The sequence below is a fragment of the Ursus americanus genome, chromosome 13, assembly GCF_024610735.1.
Source record: "Ursus americanus isolate L20-20 chromosome 13, mUrsAme1.1.p, whole genome shotgun sequence".
Taxonomy (NCBI): Eukaryota; Metazoa; Chordata; class Mammalia; order Carnivora; family Ursidae; genus Ursus; species Ursus americanus.
In genome coordinates this window covers 55919750-55940668 of record NC_142139.1, presented here as the reverse complement: position 1 = coordinate 55940668, position 20919 = coordinate 55919750, and the positions used below count along the sequence as shown (strand labels likewise).

Below are 20919 nucleotides of genomic sequence, written 5' to 3'. Positions count from 1 at the left end.
ATGTTAATATATTCTCAAGGGCTTGACTTCTCACAACTTATCAAAAAAGAAAGGTACACATATGGCTGTCCCCTTCATTTTTCACTAAGTGAAACCTGGTAGAGACAGACTACAAAAAAAACATTCCCCAGGGATGTAGAACTCTTTCGTCACTTGTATTAATCTTAGAAAGCAAAAAAGTCTCTAAATCCACAAAATGGTATTTGAACTAACCAAGCAGGTATACGGTTTATTTTAACTGCTACAAAGAGATAAACAAAAGACGAGTCCACTTACTTGCAATGCATCTTACTGAGTAAACTCTATTTTAAGGTTTCTAAATATTGCTATGGAAGGGGGACCCTTTAACAAATTAGCTCTCCTAAGTATGCAAACTAAAGCTTTACTCTGAACAAAAGATCTTTAGAGGATAGGAGAAAAGTACAATTAAGGGAGCAGCCTGTCACTGTGCCATGTACCTTACTACTGTGTGTTCAGTATGTCAGTGATATTTAGGTTTTCATTCACTAAGAGTCTCCCTGTAAAACTAATAGCTATCACATAAATAGAAACGAACAAGTATACTTTTATACCTTAAGTCAGAAAATAGGAAAGACAATTCAATTCACACTATAAATGTTAACTATGCTTCATTTTAAACAAATCTATAAAACATTGAGCCTCACTTTTAATCTTGACATAAAAATGCAGGAAGAAATGTCTCTCCATTTGGACTAAACTTTAACATAGTAAACTGTCATTCACTGCCATTGGAAGTACAGGGTATAATCACTACCTGGTGTGATGTGAAAATACCTTATAATATTACAAATGCACCTACTCTCTGATCCAACGATTCCACTTCTAGTAATTTTGGTACATTTGCACATAGGCAGAATGTCGAATATGTGAGATCATCAAATATATGAGGGAGCAATTTCTATAACAGCAGAAAATTGGAAACATCTTAAATGTCCATCAATGAGGAGCTGATTTTAGAAATCATTAGGTATCCCATGGTATGTCTACTTTTGTGTAGCTTTAGAAGAATAGAATGAAGAAATTCACCGGGAAGATGTCCAAGAAAACATCGTTTAGTGAAAAAACAAAGTACAGAACAACACATATTAGATAGCATGATACAATTTGTTTAAAAAGAAAAAACATATATACTTACTTATATAATTATAGAATAATATCTACAGAATACATAGGAAACCAAAGTGATGGCTGTCTATAGAGAGTTAAACTGGTAACTATGAGGTCATGGGTGAGAGACATTTTTCACTGTATACTTTCAATCTTCTTGATTTGAACTATGTGAACGTACCATCTATAAGTAAACTAAAATTTTTAAATAATGAAATGACATACAAATACAGAATTTATAAATTATGGGAAAACTGTGCTTTTAAAATCTTGAGTTTTCCCATCCGTGGATATGATACATAGTTTACCAGTTACTCAAGCATTTTATTTTGTCTTTCATAAAATATTTTAACGTGTTTTATATATTATGCAAATATATAAAATCTCACGTACAGGTCTATTTTTCTCATTCAAAAATGTCAACTTTATAAAAATATATGTAGGTAAATATTTAAGGCATGTCCTAAGTCATCATGTGAAACATTTCTGATGACATGACTGGATATTTCAAATATCTAAAGTATACCTATTCCCTTAAACTGACATTATCTGCTATCACAATATTCTGTTTCAAGATACTAATAAAACTTTGAAAAATATATCCACAGAATCAGGAGGATTATGAATAATTAACTTTTACCACTTTCTTCATCTTTTAAAAAAACTTGCTTTTGGGGCGCCTGGGTGGCGCAGTTGTTAAGCGTCTGCCTTCGGCTCAGGGCGTGATCCCAGGGTCCTGGGATCGAGCCCCACATGGGGCTCCCTGCTCTTCTGGGAGCCTGCTTCTTCCTCTCCCACTCCCCCTGCTTGTGTTCCCTCTCTCGCTGGCTGTCTCTCTCTCTAATAAATAAATAAAATCTTTAAAAAAAAAATTAAAAAAATTAAAAAATAAAAAACCTTGTTTTCCTTTAAATTTCTATGTAAATTCTAAAATTCTGACCTTTTTCTTTTCTTTGGCTGGCTACTATTAAAACCTAAAGAAGAGGAATCTAAGCAATGAAATTCTTCTCTGACTGTAGGTGTGGCCATGGTAACAGCTTGGAAGCTGAAACACTTCAACACAAGAGCCAAGTCTGACCACATATGTTGCCCACTCTCGGAAACTATTTTATTACCTACAGCAAAACCTGGAATGATAGGTTTGCTACCCTTTAAAAAGCTCTTCCAAAGCTGCAGCCTTTTCCTTCTCTGTAGACGCTTTTGTTTTGTTTTGATAGCTCTTGTAAACTGAGCATTTCCATTCCGATTTGAGAAATACTCCCCTAAGCCTTCCCTCTTCAAATGGCACAAGAATTGAAATATTGTATAATCCTTTTGCAGTGGCCACACAGAGAGAAGTTGCAGAGGATGGGTTCACAGGACCAAATGCTTAACATATTCAGCTCCTGGTCCTCCACTAAAAACTTGGGAGTATGAAAGCAACAGCTTGATGAAAATATCCTTTATCACCTTTGGGAGTTGGGGGGAGAGAGGGAAAGGAATCAGATTGTATAGAAAATGCCTTACTAGCCTCCTCATCAATACTTTATGACTCTAAGATAAGGAGAAAAATAAACTTTGGAGGAATGCAATTGTTTCTTCCTCATAAGAAGTTTAATTTATCTCCAAGAAATAATACAACTAATGCCTTCAATCTATACTTGCAGGAATATCAGCTCAAAATACAATATGACTTTTCAACCTAGCATTTGACCAAAATAAAATCTCAATTATTTTTTTCACTTTAAAGTAGATATTATATGTTAATATTGTAAGCCTAAATCCAAAAGCTGAAAAAGGAAAACCTGTGAGTCTGATATGAAACAGACCAATGAAGATGATATTTTCAATAATTTGCATTCAAATAAGCCAATATAAAATATAAGAATGTATTTATTTAGTGGGATGCCCTGGCACTTGCTAAAGCCTTATCTTACATGCTATTATGAACAATATCAACTTCACAAGCCTTTTCTTAGTGGAAAATAAAGAATCTAACTTTGATCTCTGATAACAATGCCAAATCAAAAGATAAAATTGTATTTAGTGGGGAGCCTGGGTGGCTCAGTCGGTTAAGCATCTGCCTTCAGCTCAGGTCATGATCCCAGGGTGCTGGGAGAGAGTGCCGCATCGGGCTCCCTGCTCCCTCTCCCTCTGAACCCCCCTTTCGTGCTCTTTCTCGCATGTTGTATCTCAAATAAAAATCTTTAAAAATAAATAAATAAAATAATAAAAAGATTTCTTTTAAAAAAAACTGTATTTAGTGGGGAAACAATTCACAGATGTGTAATTCCTTTCCTAAAGAACAAAAGACTTTCAGGAACATAAATATAATACAGCTCTCGCCCCCACAAACCCAACCAATTAAATATTATTGCTTTCCTTTCCTTGAGAAGTCTATTATATGTCTATATCTATCTAAATATATAGAGATTCCAACAGATACAGATATAGATAGATTTATGTGTGTGTCTGTATTTTTTAAAAAGGGTACCTATTGCAATTGTCAGGTCTCTTCTGAGGGCAAATCCCACTAATCTTTGAGATTCTTTTGACATTATGACAGGAAAGCCATTGTAGCTGGTTTCATTAATCATGTTTTCTATATCATCCACTGTCATATTGTCCTGTGTCAGGACGGCTAAGGGAGGATCGTTCCTTCGCGGTCTCATGACATCAGCAGCCAGGGTGGTATGAGTGAATTCTTCTTTTGCATCCAAGAAAGGGTATCCATTTAACCGGATGTGCGCTTCATAAATGCCTTCCCTACCAAAAGCATCACCAACCCATTTACTGGTCATAACTGCAGCCATAAGGGGAACAATGTATTCCAAGCCTCCGGTAAGCTCAAAAACAATAACCACCAGGGAGACAGTCATCCTTGTCACACCACCTGAAAAAAAAAAAAAAAGCAGCACCACTGGTCAAGGAGGACAGGACATGTTAGTGGAATTTTTGTACTAGGCAGGTGAACATGAATTGTAAACAGAACTTAGTGAAAAGGATTATCATCAAAAACTGCTACTCCTCTCTTAGGACAATTACCACTATTTTAATAAGATGTAGAGAAACACTGATCTTCTTTGTGTAACACAAAAGATTATTAAAATAACATTTCAAAACCTGTTTACTTCACAGTACACAGCTGACCAACTAAAACAAGCTTGCCATTTTGGTTTATTGCTATAGCAAAGATATAATTTCACTCTTATAAAAGCTGATTATTAAGTAAAGAATTTGGTGAAGCACATCAGAGCTACTTTTGCATCATGGTTACCAATTTACAAATTAAGCTCATATGTGGGTAGAATATTAACTTAAGACACTTAACTCCTCTTTATCTTTTCAAAATGAGTAAAATATTTTGATGCCTTGTGATTTATGTTAACAGGTTAATATCCCCTCCCTTAGAAAACGTATCTATTCATTTACCCAAATCATCATTCTGAACTACCATCTGTATGCTGATGCCTCGTAATCCACATCTCTCCACTCACTGTTGCATTTGTCCCACATCTCCAACTCTGCATACCTTAATGCTTATCTTGTTTTCCAACTGTAAAAAGACTCTGGATGACCTACTGTCACAAAAAACAGCACACACTTAACACCAAAGTCCTCTTCTTCCCCCAAAGAGCTACCCATTCCAACTTCCCTGACTCCAGCACCAGCACTACATTCTTCCTGGCAACCTACATAGTCACTCCAGGTCCATCCCTTTACTTTACCCCAACACCTAGACCCTCACCCGGTCCTGATTTGTTTTGCAAAATAACTATCTATGGGTCCCTTTCTCAATACTGTCACTATTACCAAACTAGACCAGGCTGTCAAGACTTTGTTCTTTAATTTTAATACTATTTTATCTTACCTCCTTGACTCCAGGCCCCATTACTTTCAATCCACTTTATAAGCCATGTTCCCAGGTTAATCTTTCCTAAGTACTACTTTTACCATGTTGCTCCTTTGCTCAAAAACCTACCAGGGCTCGCCAATTCATACTGCATTAAGCTTAAACTCTTCCTTTTTGTTTTTTAACCTAAAAATAGAAGGGAGAAAGAACCTACTATGTATTACGTATCTACACTATGCCATGCATGTCTCTAATCAGTTCACTAAGACTTTTTTTTTTTTTTTTAAACTAAGCGACTTACTTCACCTGGTACTGTGCTAATAGCTTTACATGCATCTGATCTCATATAACCTCAAAACAACGGTAGGAGATAAGTAGTTATTATTTCTATTTTAAAGATAAGAAAATAAAAAATCAAAAGCAAAGGAACATTTCCAAGTCATTAAGCTACAAATGCCAAAGCCACAACTCTGCCACAGATCCGACCAATTCCAAATACAAACTAATCCCAACACAAATCAGTGCCTTTTCATCATCTGGCTCCTTCTCACTAATCCACTTCATTTCCCGAAAAGTATCCAAACGCACTCTCTACTTCAATATTGTCAGCATCCTCAAAGCTCCATGAATACTAAATTAATCCCTCTCCCAATTCCTTTGCCTTCACAGGATATTCCTCAAAAAAGTCCTCTTCTTTAAATTCTACTAATCTTAAATAAAGCTCATGTTCTACTCTACCTGAACTACGTCAATCCTTTTTCTCTAGATTCCTACAATTTTCATAGACTCAGTACTATATATAATCATTATATAGTGCTCACTATTGTTTTCTCAGTTTTGGTCTTGTCTCCCCAACTTGAGTGTAGTTGAGGTTGGGCCCATGTTTTATACTTCTTTTTGTATCACTCACTGCACCTACCACAGTGCTAAAGAGAAAGCAACTACTAAATAATTGCTACTTTGGTGAAAATGATTCTGTCCCTCACTTTCACTTGATATTATACTTTTGAAGATCAATAATTATATAATTTTGATTCCCTTAACAAAAATAAGTCAAAATACAAACTTTGAAATATCATAACCAAAATTCAGCTGACATTTTAAATATAAAAAGCAATAACTATTTTTCATAGCCAAGAGGACAATAGACTCTTAAGTATTTAATGCAGATTTTTTTTCGTTAAAACAGTAGTTACCTTTCTTCATTTTGCTATAAATGCACCTTAAATGGAGGAGGGCTGGTAAAGAAATATTCCACTACAGCTAACTATAAGTCACCGCAGAGCCAAAGCTAGTCTGACGCTTTGCTAGAATGCTAATCTCAGGAACCATATAGTCACCATAGGTGGGCCAAGATCCTCGACAATGAAAAGAACAAAAATCTCCCTGGACAAAATTCAAATTAAGCCTATGTTGTCCTGAGATGTTTTCTGTCACAAAGCATTACGCTATATTTAAAAGATGCTAACCGCCATTAAATTTTTGCATTAAGAAATGTTTAGAGACAGGCAAAATGAAAACCAGTACTACATAAACACCATATAACAGCAATACTGCTTCATTTTAGTTAAAACATTCTCTTCCTCTGTCCTGTACCACCCGCACCCACCTCACCAGCTAAGCATAAACATGCTCTCACACTTGCTCTTCTACTCTCTCAGGTTCACAAACATCCACCCATAGACGCAGTTACGTTACCTAAGCACGCAGCAGCACCAACCATGGCATAAAGGCCAGGTGTAATGCAATCAGCTCCAACCTCACACCACTCCTTAAAGATAAACCAGTCGTGGTGATAATACGCGAGCTGTTCTACTGCAATCCCCACAATCCTTCCGGCAATAGCTCCAATGGCCATGCTGGGAATGAACAAGCCTGATGGAACCTGTAACAAAAACATAATGCTTAACTGGGCAGAGATCCTCTACTTGGATGCTTGGAACCCACATTCTACAGACTTCTAACACTTTTGATTCTTTTCACATTATATTTACATAGCAAAATCCTAGTACAAATAAAACTACAGCAAAATATTGTTCTACTGGTATCTTAATAATTTCACGAATTCAGTTACAAAGTACCAAGTGACCTCCTCTAGGCCAAAGAGAAAATAACCCAAGGGTTATTTATCCTTTAGCTCAAGGGTTCCTTAATGCCAAGTCCCTAACAAAATTTTCATTAGTCTAAGCTGAAATGGGGAAAGAAGAAAAAGGACAATATGAAGCATTTTTCATAAAATGAAATCAATTCACTGTGAAGAACTGTCCTTTACTCCACCAGTACACCCTTGCTACATATTTTTTGTTTATCAAATGATAAAAATATTAGATGTGATTCCTCTTAAGTGGTACCATGGGAAGTGGACAACCTAATCAGGTCCTTCAATATTTTTTAGCGATACATACAAGGAGAAAAATATTTATTGATCAATTAAATTTAATGAAGAAAATAGGAATAGTAAACACCTTAAGCAAGATCATTTAAAGATTAAAATACTAATAGCTCTAAAATGTTCTGGATATGAAATAAATTTGCTGAACACAAAATAATGGCATGTTGAACACAGTATCAGGATCATTAAAAGGTTATCCAAATAAAAGAGATCAAAATATGTTTTACTCTACTGCCAGTTAGGATTCTTCAGGCAGAGGACAGGGCAAGGAGGGACTTAACAAAGACCTGCCAATGGTCTCCAGTGTCCTGTAGCTCAACTAAAAATGAGAAAATTGGGATTTACCGAAAATCAACTTACATAGAAACAGGAGCTTCAATAGTTGCGCTAACTTGATTCACTATGAAAAAAATTTTTAACTTCAAGGTTTTTCTATTATTTAACTCTTATAACCAGTGGACTAAATAGAAAACAACAGAAAAGAAAGAGACCATATTTCAAAAACTATCATTATGATTTTGTTGAAATTAAGGTGTTATTCCACATAATTTACATCTTTGAAAGCATATTCTCACTGGTGAATATTAATTTAAAAAACAACGATTAGCTGACATTTGATCCCCACCCACATCACTGACCGTCATATAAGAGAATAACATTCACTGGCAAACCACTAATTAATTAATGTTATTCTCACTTCTCTAAATTCAAATGAAGCAATATGCCAGGGCATTAGGCCTAGCTCCCTTAAATTCTTGATGAAAAAAGACATGGTATTCATAGGCTAGTAATTTAACAGTCTGCAGTGTCCTTTCAAGCTAACACCCGATAGTATTATGATAGGCAGAGTAATGCCTCCCCAAAGTTTCTATATCTTAATTCCTGTGAATTCCTTATGTTATACAGTAAGGAGGAATTAAGGTTGCAGATAGAATTAAGGTTGTCAAACAGCTGACTTTAAAACAGAAGATTACCCTAGATTAAGTGGGTGGGCAAAAAGTAATCACAAAGGTTATTTTAAATGTGGAACAAGGATTTAGAAGAGTTAGTGTCAGGACAATGAGATAAAAGACTTAACTACCCATTGCTGGCTTTGAAATGGGAGAAGGGGGCCATGAGCCAAGGAATATGGGCAGCCTCTAGAAGGCTGGAAAAGGGAAGAAAGGGACTCTCCCCTAGAACCTCCATAAATCCCTACAAATACCTTGATTTTAGCCCAGTGAGACCCATTTTGGACTTCTGATCTCCAAAACCATAATAAATTTGTGTGACGTTTAAGCCACTAAGTTTGTGGTAGTTTATTATAGCAGCAAAAGGAAACTAATGTAAGTGCTTTTAAAACATGATCATGAATTCTCTGACACTGCTCCAATTACGAGGTAGGCCTCTATTACTGGCCAAACAAATAGAAAGCAACATGAGGCATGGTGCATGACTTCCTTGGCCAGGTTAAAAACGATCCTCTTGGGACACTGAGCTACCATGTAAGAAATGTAAATGCCCTGAAGGCACCGTGCTAGAAAAATCAGAGAGAGAGACAGAGAGAGAGAGATGTTCCAAGAGCCCAGATGTTCCAGACCCAGTTGCCTGAACTTTCCCAGACTAGGTGGTAGATGACCGGCCTTAGCCATGTCTGATGACTTGTATGACAGACCATAAACAAAACATGCCCAGTTGAGTCCTCCCCAAATTATTGACTCAATATCAAGAGCAACATAAATAGTTATCTTAAATTGCTAGGTTTTGGGGTCATGTGTTACACAGTAAGAGATAACCATGTTCAACAATATATCCGAAGGAATTCTTTTATTCGCTATTTTTTCAGCCTACATTTATGAAATAACCACCTTTAGATAAACATTTCACTGCTCATTTTACATACAAGTTTTAAACATGCCAAAATTATTTAAATAGCACCTCACATTAGCACTTACCTTGATACCAAAAGTGAATACTGTCATGATAATTTTAAATATGAGTGCTAAGCACAACTGCCATATAGCCGAATATACCCCAAGGCCTGCTGGACGGTCAGGAATATCATCCACAATTTTACTGGCATTCATGTCATTCCTGTAGTCACAAAGAGAAGACGATTCCAGAGGACCACAGTCTGTAAAAAGCTCCTTGATCAGCTCACTGGTGTTGAGCCTGGTATAAGGATTAGGGAAGGCTATCACCGCAGTAATGGCAGCAACAACAATGACTTCAAGAACAGGATACTTTCCGAATCTGGTGGATTTGCGTCGACGACACCAGGCGATATTTGCCCTAATGAAAAAGGCTCCCCAAAGCCCTCCAAATACCCCGAGGAGAATAAAAGGGAACAGTTCAAAAAGGTACCATGGTGTGTGATACTCCACATAAAAAAGGACCAGACGGCTGTTACCAAATGGATTGATGGATCTCAAAACAAATGCAGCCACTAAAGCAGCAAAAAATGATCTCCATAAAGTTTTAAGAGGAAAATAATAGCTAACCTAAAAAAAAAAGAAAAAGAAAAATTAATGCTATAATTTTATAAGAAGTTTCTGATATGTTATAACTTGAGTCTAATTTTTGCTGCAGCTAGAGTTTACATATAATAGATTTTACTGTGGTAAAAAAAAAAATAAACGTTTTATTAACTTTGGCTATCACATCATTACAAATTCCCAATATTAACTGATCAAAAATGTCTAATAATTATTTCAGATACTCAGCATTGTTTTATTTTCAAAATGAGTTTCACCTCCAATTCAATCATGTAGTGATTGATCACCAACTCCTATGAGCTCATAAAGAAGTATTTAATTTGCCTCTACTATATTATAGAAAAAAAGAGGAAAAGAACACAAACTGGAAAAACAAATTTTAAACCATTCCTTCTCACATTTTTGTGTAAACATGTAAAAAGTCTGAAGCACCAATGAGAAAACAAAAGCAAAATATGCCAGTGACACAACTAAAATCATTTTCTTAAACACCAATAACTACCCTAGAAATAAGCATACAAGACAAACTCACAATTTAGGAACTGATTAAAACTTTTAAATAAAAACATGGGCGATAATTTAGCAAACAGTGGTTAAATAATTTCTACTAAGCCAAATCCATTTCTGCTTACTTTTAAATACATCAACAAAGTTAAATTTTAAATAATCACTAATATTTATACATGATTAATATTTTTAAGGCTTTTCTCAAGGTACAGAACATATGTAACATATTACTCCGTAGGTAAGAATAAATGAAAAATAACTTTATGAAGTTAAATCTGAAAACTTAAATACACAGTCTGTATCTATTATACTAGCTATAAAACTGAAAAGCGTGCCAAAATAATATTTGTAATGTTAATTATGCATAATGTTATAGTTGCTGTTTTCTTTACTCACCTCTTCCAGGCTAAAAAGAACTCCTCCAATTGGTGCACCGAAAGCTACAGAAACCCCTGCAGCCGAGGCAGCTGAGAGCACCTAAAAAGAAGATTTGGCTTATTTCATATATTCTTATAAATTCAAATACACCAAATAAAAATTCTTCACATTGCTTGAATTTTTGAAATGCCTCTTCTGAAGTTAACTCACACATCTTCTCCCCAAACAGAGGCAAATATTTCCTCTAGAAACATATTCTCTTCTGCTTTAACTGAAAGACTATTTACATATTCAATACTCGGTTAAAAAACATTGTGTGAGATACCCTAATGTAAATAGGATGCAAAGAAGAAAAGGCAAATACAGAAAAGTCTCAAGATGTTCGGGAAGACCAGTGACAGCACAGTAACTGGGGTTTAGGGGGAGAGTAGTTTATTTTTAAATAGGATATAATTTCTTCAGATTTTAGAGCTAACTGCTTCATATTAATAATTAATGTTTTCTAAGTAAGCTCTATGCCCAACGTGGGGCTTCAACTCATGACCCTGAGATCAAGAGCTGCATGCTCTACTGACTGAGCAGCCAGGCACCCCTAATAATTACTGTTTTCTAAATTGTTTAAAGGGAACTTAAAACCTATTGAGTTGCCTTGTTTTCACTACTATAAATCCTCTGAAAATACCATTACTGCCAACATGGAAAGCCTCATTCTAAAGCACAATGGCTACCCCTTACGACATGGTCTTTCCAAACTGGAACCCTACAATAAGGTTAAAGAAGACAACAATATCCACAAAAGCTCTTACAGATCCGCTCGCCAACTCCCTAGTCTGTCACTTGGACATTGCCCACTTCCCACTAGTGTGAAGCCAACTAAGCATATACATTCATTGGACATTGTAATTACTTTCCTACGAGTCTTTATTCCTTTCACTATTTCATTCCAGTAAATATGAGGGTACCAAAGCATTTTCCCAAATGGTCAAGTTTTACATTTATGAAAAAGAAACTGGAAATAATAAAAATTAAATTATATATAATTAAGACCATGATCTCCATTATCAGGCTGCTATTTGGCAAATTAAAGATAAATACTTATTTTAATTAAATTGTACCCAGCTAGGCACACCTGGGTGGTGCAGCTGGTTAAGCATCTGATTCTTGGTTTCGGCTCAGGTCTGATCTCAGGGTTGTGAGATGGAGCCCCAAGCTGGGTTCCACTCACAGCAAGAAGCCTGCTTGGGTTTCTCTCTCCCTCTCCCTCTCCCTCTGCCCTGACCCCTGTTCTCGTACTCTCTCTCTTTCTCAAATAAATAAAATTTTTTTTAAAAAAATAAGTAAATCGTACCTGGCTTTAAGAATGCAGATTCTGCTTATTTGGGGAAAGACAGCAATTTTAACGATTTTGTTTTTTCCCACTAATAGGACTGTAGAGAACACATTTAACTGAATTCTCTGATTGTACATTTAATATAATAGAATTTTACAATCAAGTTAACACCCAGTACCCATAAATCACACACATTTTAATGTTTTATAAGTACCAAGGCATCATTTAATTAAAAATGTCAAGGAAGTATACAAAGGAAGAAAACCAAAATATGAGGCCTTTATGTTTTCATCTAACAAGTAAACTCTAGACATTTATATACTAAGGTGAACAAAGTTAAAGTCATAAACATTATTAATCATCACAGTGTATATCTTAAAATTAAAGTATAATTTATTAGAAAATGCCACAGAAATTAAATTCATTTTGCACTTAAAATGAATAAATACAAATAAAAATCTTATCCCCAAAATGTCAAGGTACAATAGCAAGGAAAGGAATTGCACGGGAGAGACAAATGCTATAGCTCATTTTTGGCCTAATTTGCTATGCTACAACATAGTTTTAGGTTACATTTTGTTTTGTTTTTAATATACACACATATCCACAGTCATAGTAGAAGAAGTAGTAGTAGTAGTAGTAGTAGTAGTAATAATAGTAATAGTAATAGTAGTAGTAAGGAGTACAGATTCTGGAGTCAAGAGAAAAATAAATTTGAATCCATACTCTGATACTCTGCTACATAATCTTAGACAAGTTAGCAGCTTTATGCCCTTATCTCCTATCTACAAATGGGGATAATAGTGCCAAGTTAATACGGTTATTGTAGATTTGAATTTGAAAATGCAAGGACTTGTCACAGTACCAGATACATAATAAGTAATCAATAATGTCAGCTATTTGTGTTAGAGCATAATACTAGAATCACAATTATCATTCAGAGATGGAACCATGATGGTCTTAAGTGTTCCTCTTTCAGACTACTGCCAATGCACGAATAGTGTTTTAGTACTAACACTAAAAGGAACGAGGAGTCATTTCAATTGAAGAATCAGTTTGATAAAATATTCTACTTTTTTGTTGTATTATTAAAAACAAAGGATGAAAGATCCTGTGCTAGGGTCAGAGACCTCTGAGTTCTCAATATTTAATGATACAAAAATATGGTATCTTAAAAACCCAAAGTGCTCTGTACCACCTTGGCTTACAGATTAGATTGGGAAAACAAGGGATTGGGCTCCCAGAGTGTAGAGCTAATACAAAAGGTCTCAGGAGCCCATTTTTCTTCCAGAAAATATCCACAGCAATGTGCAAACATTAGGGAACTCTATAATTTATAAATTTTAAAGCCCTCCTAGATCTCGGGCTGGCCTAAAAAAAAAAAAAAAAAAAGTAAAGGAAATAAATGCTCCTAAAAGCTGAATAAAGAGGAATTCCTATATTCCCTGTACTGTGAATCTCTTGAGTTAAACCTCAGAAGGTCCTAAAGGCCCTCAGAACATCTTCATGGTACCAAAAAGCTCTCTGCAGATGACACACCTCTCTCAGGGGCATTAGACACTTCCTCCAGAGGAAAACACAGCTGTTAAGACTTCCCAACCCTGGAAAAATACTGATGGTGAGAAATCAGAGGAAAAATATTGTTACATTTGGGAAAAACTTCAGAGGAAGAAAGGTGAAGGGGCAAAGCAAAAACAAATGGAAAGAGCTTTGTGAAATTCAACTGAAACCAATGGACATCAGGTAGTCTATCAAAACTTCTCTAAAATACCGGAGTAACTGAGCAGCACTGGGGATGGACTCTAGAAAGACATCAGAAATACTCAAAAAGGGCAATGGCTGGGTCATAGGGTAGCTCAATTTTTAACTTTCTAAGGGACCTCCACACTATTTTCCAGAGTGGCTGTACCAACTTGCATTCCAATATCATATGATTTCTCTCATCTATGGAACATAAGAACTAGGAAGATCGGTAGGGGAAGAAAGGGATAAAGAAGAGGGGTAATCAGAAGGGGGAATGAAGCATGAGAGACTAGGGACTATGAGAAACAAACTGAGGGCCTCAGAAGGGAGGGGGTGGGGGAATGGGATAGGCTGGTGATGGGTAGTAAGGAGGGCACGTATTGCATGGTGCACTGGGTGTTATACGCAACTAATGAATCATCGAACTTTACACGGAAACTGGGGATGTACTATATGGTGATTAACATAATATAATAAAAAAACATTAAAAAAAAAGAAATACTCAAAAAGGGAGAAGAAGCAAACGATTCTCACATTTGAATCTGAATACAGAATTTATCCTAAAAGAGTTAAAACGTGATCTTTTTACACTAGAAAATTCTCACCAATATAAGTCTATGTAATAGGTATTTATCTGTCAAATAAACCACAAAAGACACTTACCTCCCTTTTTTTAGCTTCATTTGTGCTATACTTTGGAAAGAGGTAGGAAAAAATATTTCCACAGCAACAGGCAACATGTACCAGAGGACCTTCTTTTCCTAAACTCAAACCTGATGCCACAGCCAGTACTAACGTGATGGTTTTAATCATTAAAGTCCATTTTCCCAAGTAACCTCTGATAATGAATCCACTTAAAATAGTTTTAATCTACAAAGAAAAGATTAAGACAGCTTAATTTCCTTTAAGAAACAGGAAAATTTAACTAACTTAAGTCACTCTCTTGTTTTACTCACAAAACCACCTTGTAAATTTTTCTGGTGAACCATGGAACAATTCACAATTTTTCAAAAGCTTTAACTATCATCCTACATATAATCAATCTACATCATATTCTAATTCTCTTCTCAAGCAAGGATCGAAGTCAACCCTATCTCATGAACAAAACTAGAATATAAGGCCATGTTAAAGGGAATACAGACCTTAATACAAGGGTTGTAATTACATAATAAGGAAAAGGTAAATTTGAATATTTCTGTTGTAGAAATATAGTTAGATACATTTAGATATTCTGTGTCAGAAATTAGGATATTTGGTCTTCTCAGAGTGCTGTCATTATGTGTATTATTTTCCTATATATTAAGAAGTGACAACAGCTAAATGCTGCATGATATGCCCCTTATTACAGACATTCTTAATTAACAAAACTTTAAAAGTCACTAAAATTAAGTTTCAAAAGGAAATGCATTAGAAAAAGTGATCTTACGACAGAAAAATTAAGACAGAAAAATTAAAAATTAAAAGAAACGCATTCCCATGACACCATTCAATTCTAAGTATATTCTTTAAATTACACCACTCAATCCTGAGTATATTCTTTAAATTACTGTTGATAAAAAATAAATCCCAAAAGTTTATACTATTGCCTCACTATGGTCAAATGTTTAAAGTATAAAATGGTTATAAATATTATCTGCCAAATTAAAGAATTATTTAATTAAAAGATAGTCATAAAAAGAGAGTGAATATATTCAAATCAGCTTCACAGCAGCAAAACATCACCTAATCCATCAAAGAACTTTAGGTCACATAATACTTTTCCAGCTTTATAACTAAATCTTCTCTAAATTAGAGGTGGAAAAAAAAAATCAACCTCCACAGTTAATGATGATATGACTATGGGGAAGAATTTCTTGTGATGTCTACAATCAGCTTACATTTTTTAAATTTTCTTTTTCATATTACAAACAATTTCCCCAGAAATTGTTTTTCCCCATACAGGCAAAAAGATCAACATCATAACAATTACCAAATATTTAATGATACTAAAATATTGCATGGCTTACCTCTGGAATTCCAGAGCCACAGGCATATGGAGCAAATACTTTTACCAGGGAAACGGCAAGAAAGGCAAAACTCAAGGCCCAAAAGATGTACATTATGTAATTCATGATGTAAGAACCAGGACCCTAAAAGGCAAATGGTTTAATAGCATGAATTTAATATAGAGTGCACCCTGAATGCAAGTGCTTGCCACATAAGAAACTTGTATGAAACTCATAAAAGTTTCCTGGTTTACTTCCATAATAGTTAAAGCTTTATATGAACAAAATATTTTAGAATCAAAACACATGTTCATATATACAAGGAGGCTTAATCTGTTTAACATTTTCCTAGCTTTTTCTTGATACCTAAAGTCTTGTTGCCAAAAATCTGCTGCACTTTAACCTCTGCCTATCCACAAACCACATTTTGGAAATAGTTGAAGACAAAAGTGCATTTGCACTTAGATCTCATTCTGCTGCAATTCTCCTGAAGATCAAGTGAAAAACAGCATCCTGACCAGTTATCAGCAAATATATTCTTTCTAGCTCAAAAATTCAGCTATAACAAAATTTTCAAAATATATCCCTATATGACCATGTAACTATATATATAACATTCTAACTTTTACAATGTTCTTCATTACAGAACGTCAAGAACAGTAATCATTTAAATACTATAATGCCACAAAGAAAAATTTATGGATTTCTTCAAGATATCTCCAGTTAGGAGGCTTATTTTACTAAACTTTTTGATAATTTATACTTCCCAACAATCATGATATGTTAAGCAGTTTTAATAACTTGACTTCATATTAACTTTCTGTGATTATACAGATCCTACTGCGCTTCTTTTCTACAATAAGAAATATATTTGTTGTCATAATTGAATAGACTTGAATGTGACTATGTAGTTAATAAAAAGCTTCTTGAAACTTCACGTTTTACTTGCTGCAATGTATTCTCCTGTTTTCCAATCTATCCTATTACATTTCTTTTTTTCTTTTAATGCAGTTGCAATCATCTGTATGTGATTAATTTTATGATTAAATGAACTGGAGACTCATTTAGCTATATCAATTACTAATTCACCTTCAAACCCAGCAAGACTTACTTCCGCTTGACCTATGATTAATTCTGCCCATGTTTTCCACTGTGGACATTTATCCCTCTCTTCAAATGTTGTTTCATTAGATCCCCAACAACACTGTTCATGGTTGTACCACAATGCACTAAGGCAAATGCCCTCCTTTAGATCAGTCATCCAATCAGCAGCAATGTCTATTAATCCAGCCAATGCCCCTGTAAAAACATGTTGAAGGTAGGTGTAAAACAAAACAAAACAAAACAAAAAAAATGTAAATCCATTTTTGGAGTATTAAGAACTATCAAGTTAAGAGAGTCAAAGAAAGCTGGGGACTCCCTATACATAAAGGGTCATATAGGGAATATTACATAAATTTAATATTTTTAAGTCTTAGGTATAAATAAGTTTATATTAGTTCTAAAAAAATACAGATAGCCCCTTTTTAATATAAAATGGTTGTTCTTTGTTTGAAATTAAAACTAGTTACATTATTTAAGTTAATTGTGATCTGTAATAAAGGTGTTTAAAAGATACTAAAACATCTTTAAAAGACAGCTATCTAGCAGGAGGTTCACAAATCAGGTTATTAAAGCCAGAGGTTTTTTTACTATTATGTTTCAATCTGAAATTTAATAAATTTACAAACAATCTCAATATCATTAAAATTTAAAGTCCATTAGAAATAATTAGTGAAACTCATAACATTAATGACTTACTGTGACAGATTTTCAGTTTTTTCCTTAAACAACAGAAAATTAAATGTGCCAAGATCATTTTAATGACAGAATACAAAAAACATACAAATTTATGGTCAAAATGTAGGACCTTCTCATCATATAAAAAGATCAATAGGTCACATACACAGGGGTCACAAAATTCTTGTGCATGTTAATTAGAGGTATCAGTACTTCCCTGTATTCTCCACATAAATTTTAATTTTCCTCATGTTCTTCTAGACATAATCTTCCATGGTGGAAACGGAAAGTCATTAAAACAGTCCTTAATGTTTGTTTTCAGATCTCCAACTCCTATTTCTTAAAATCTCACACGTAGGCACTTTGTGGATACTCAACTGCATGATAGTTAAAATTCAGACTCTCGAGCTAAACTGCCTAAATGTAAATCTTTGCTTGGCCACTTACTAGCTACATGAACTTAGTCAAGTTACTAAACCTCTCTTTGTGCTTCAGGCACCACATCTGTAAAACAGTGGTAACAACAGCACTTACACCATAGGACTGCGATGCACTTTACATACATGCAAAGATTTTAAGGCAGTGCATGACATATAGGAAGCACTCAATAAATTAGCTACTTACTATGATGTTAATATTAAAAGATACTTTATTATCTGGACCAAACCACGTATTTTATAGACACAGAAACAGAACCCAAAAGGATCAACCAAACTGCATAGACACTTAAAGTGACAGAGCCAAGACTAGACTCTGAAGCTTCCTGCCTCCTAGTCTTATATTTAACAAGATTTCTTGAAAGAAACAAAGTAAATACTTTTAAAAATCCAACAGGACCTGGAAAAAAAAAAAAACACTGTGGGAAAGAGGGGAGAACGATTTATTTTTCTGTTAACCAAAAAAAGATTACATTAAAATTTTTCTTTACCTGATGCCAATCCTGTTAGTGTTACTACTAGCCATCCTGACCATGCATCATATAAACTTTTTGTCATTTCCCATGCTGATTCTTTCTTTTTGCTGTTGATCTGAAATTAGAAATGTTTATGCTTCATTTTTCAAACTATGAAGAGAAGCCACAATTCTAGAATCTAACAGTTTTTTTCAGTTACTATACATAAAACGGCAATCCATAAACTTAAATCATGGGAAAGGTGAGTTGGGGCAGAATCACTGTCAGACAGTTGTTATACCTGTAAACCAGATGAAAAACATTTACCCAGAGATCTGCATTTTTAACAAAAACGTCAGGATTTGAGAGCAAGGGGTCCACAAACTACACAGAGTCTGGCCTATGGTGTTTTCAACTGAATCAAATTTAGCTGATACATAACTTTTATATTGACAGAAATAAGACATTATGGCTTGAAATGTCTGTCATTCCCTGACCATTTTCTGGTCCCAGCAATTAAGTGGATTATAATACTCTTTAAAAGGTAAGGCCAGTTAATAACAGTACCACAGAATAGTATAGAATAGTCATGTGAATAAAGGGCCTGCCAAAACTTGTAGGCCTGTAAATATGCAGGTATGGTGAGCTCTATTCCTATTTGTAGGGTCCAGAGGCTCTCTTCTATCACTGTGTAAGGCAGATGTGTCCTCTACTGAATACAGTGGAGGAAGTGAGATTAGCAGGATAGGAATAGATTTGATTGCCAGATCTCACTTGACTAAGACACAATAAGGCAACTCTTTCTCTCTTAGGAAGCATGTACTTTTAAACCTATCCCTAACTAGCCCAAACCTCTTCCATTCAATTAGGATTGTTGCTTTAAAAAGCCATATTCTTGGGGTGCCTGGGTGGCTCAGTCGGTTAAGCATCTTCTTTCGGCTCTGGTCATGATCCCAGGGTCCTGGGATGGAGCCCCGCATTGGGTTCCCTGCTCCGCAGGAGGCCTGTTTCTTCCTCTCCCTTTGCCTGCCGCTCCCCCTGCTTGTGCTCTCTCTCTCTCTAATAAATAAATAAAATCTTGAAAAAATAAAAAAATTTAAAAATAAATAAAAATAAAAAGCCATATTCTCAGTCTAGGACTTACGTGCTCAAACTGTCCCACAGTATGGCTACAGCTGGAATTAAAATATCTGGTCTATTTTAAGCCATAAGGCCTCACTAAAAAGACTCAGTTAAGTTCTGGGTTGAATAAGGCAATTTTATACCTTCTATACTATAAGCAACCAATCACAGATACCAAGTATTCTTTAGACTCTGAAGGTAGGTTCATTTCTTTCAAAAATAATCATTAAATCCCATGTTGCTTTTTCTCAGTAACTGTAATGTTTCATATAATAAGAGGTAAAAATTTGGAAATCATCTAAGTGTTCATCAATACTGTACTGGTTAAGTAAACTGCAATATATGTAATAAATTCTGCACTCACTAAAAAAGAAAGAGATAGATGCAGTGTTATGGAGAGGAGAGAAGCAAGGTGGACAGAAGTGTGTACAGTATGCTACCATTTATCTAAGAAAAAGCATATAAGTATACATGCTTGTATTTTTTAAAAATAAAGGGATAAACCATACAGTTTTAAGAGTAAATCATTATTTTAAGAGGAGGGAGGCAACAGGTTAGAAGGGACAGGGACTTTTTTTTTTTTAAGATTTTATTTATTTGACAGAGATAGAGACAGCCAGCGAGAGAGGGAACACAAGCGGGGGGGAGTAGCAGAGGAAGAAGCAGACTCCCAGCAGGAGCCTGACGTGGGGCTCGATCCCAGAATGCCGGGATCACACCCTGAGCCGAAGGCAGATACTTAACAACTGCGCCACCCAGGCGCCCCGGGACAGGGACTTTAGGACAATTTGTATGTGTGACCCTAATGGGATAAACGCTAAGGACAAAAACTATTGTTAAAAAAAAAAAAAGAGAGAGAGAGAGAGAGAGAAAGAAAACACTAAAACTTTCCAGTAAGCACATCGATGGTGATAGTGTTGGTAATATTTTGAAACTGTTGTGTGTGTATCGTGAAGTAAATCATATGACTATATATGTGATGATGAGATTTTTAGCATGACTGAAAGTACAGATTTAAGAACTAGAGGTTAAATAAAAGCCCTTTAGTACTGAATTTAAATTAGAAAGTTCCCATAAACTTATGAGGCTAGAAAATAATGGCCAACCCAGATGCAAGAAGTACCTCTAGTGCCCACATCGCCTACAAGCCACCTTCCTTCCAAGGAATCAGGGTTCCTTGGAGAAGTGGCTGACTCCAGGTATGGTCCAGGAAATGTATGAGATGAGCTAGGATCATCTTGTTTTCTAGAATACACCAAATTCTACTAAGGATTGTCAAAGGACACAGGCACCAACCTAAGTCCCCGCTAGTCAAAAATGGAATACCATAGGCAGCAATAAGGATAATAATGGGGAT

At 35.2% G+C, this 20919-nt stretch overlaps 1 protein-coding gene across 5 annotated transcripts in view; it reads right to left on the bottom strand.

Moving 5' to 3' along the window:
- The window catches only part of CLCN3 (Cl-/H+ antiporter 3), a 92935-nt gene that overhangs the window by 11699 nt on the left and 60317 nt on the right, over positions 1 to 20919 (bottom strand). For all 5 annotated transcript variants that reach the window (XM_045798665.2, XM_045798664.2, XM_045798668.2 and 2 more), the window contains 8 exons: positions 18477 to 18576; positions 16881 to 17068; positions 15791 to 15913; positions 14448 to 14654; positions 10730 to 10810; positions 9287 to 9832; positions 6659 to 6845; positions 3602 to 4000 (listed from right to left, as the gene is read on the bottom strand). In XM_045798665.2, coding sequence (XP_045654621.1) covers positions 3602 to 4000; positions 6659 to 6845; positions 9287 to 9832; positions 10730 to 10810; positions 14448 to 14654; positions 15791 to 15913; positions 16881 to 17068; positions 18477 to 18576 — 1831 coding nt within the window. The remainder of the gene's footprint in view (positions 1 to 3601; positions 4001 to 6658; positions 6846 to 9286; positions 9833 to 10729; positions 10811 to 14447; positions 14655 to 15790; positions 15914 to 16880; positions 17069 to 18476; positions 18577 to 20919) is intronic.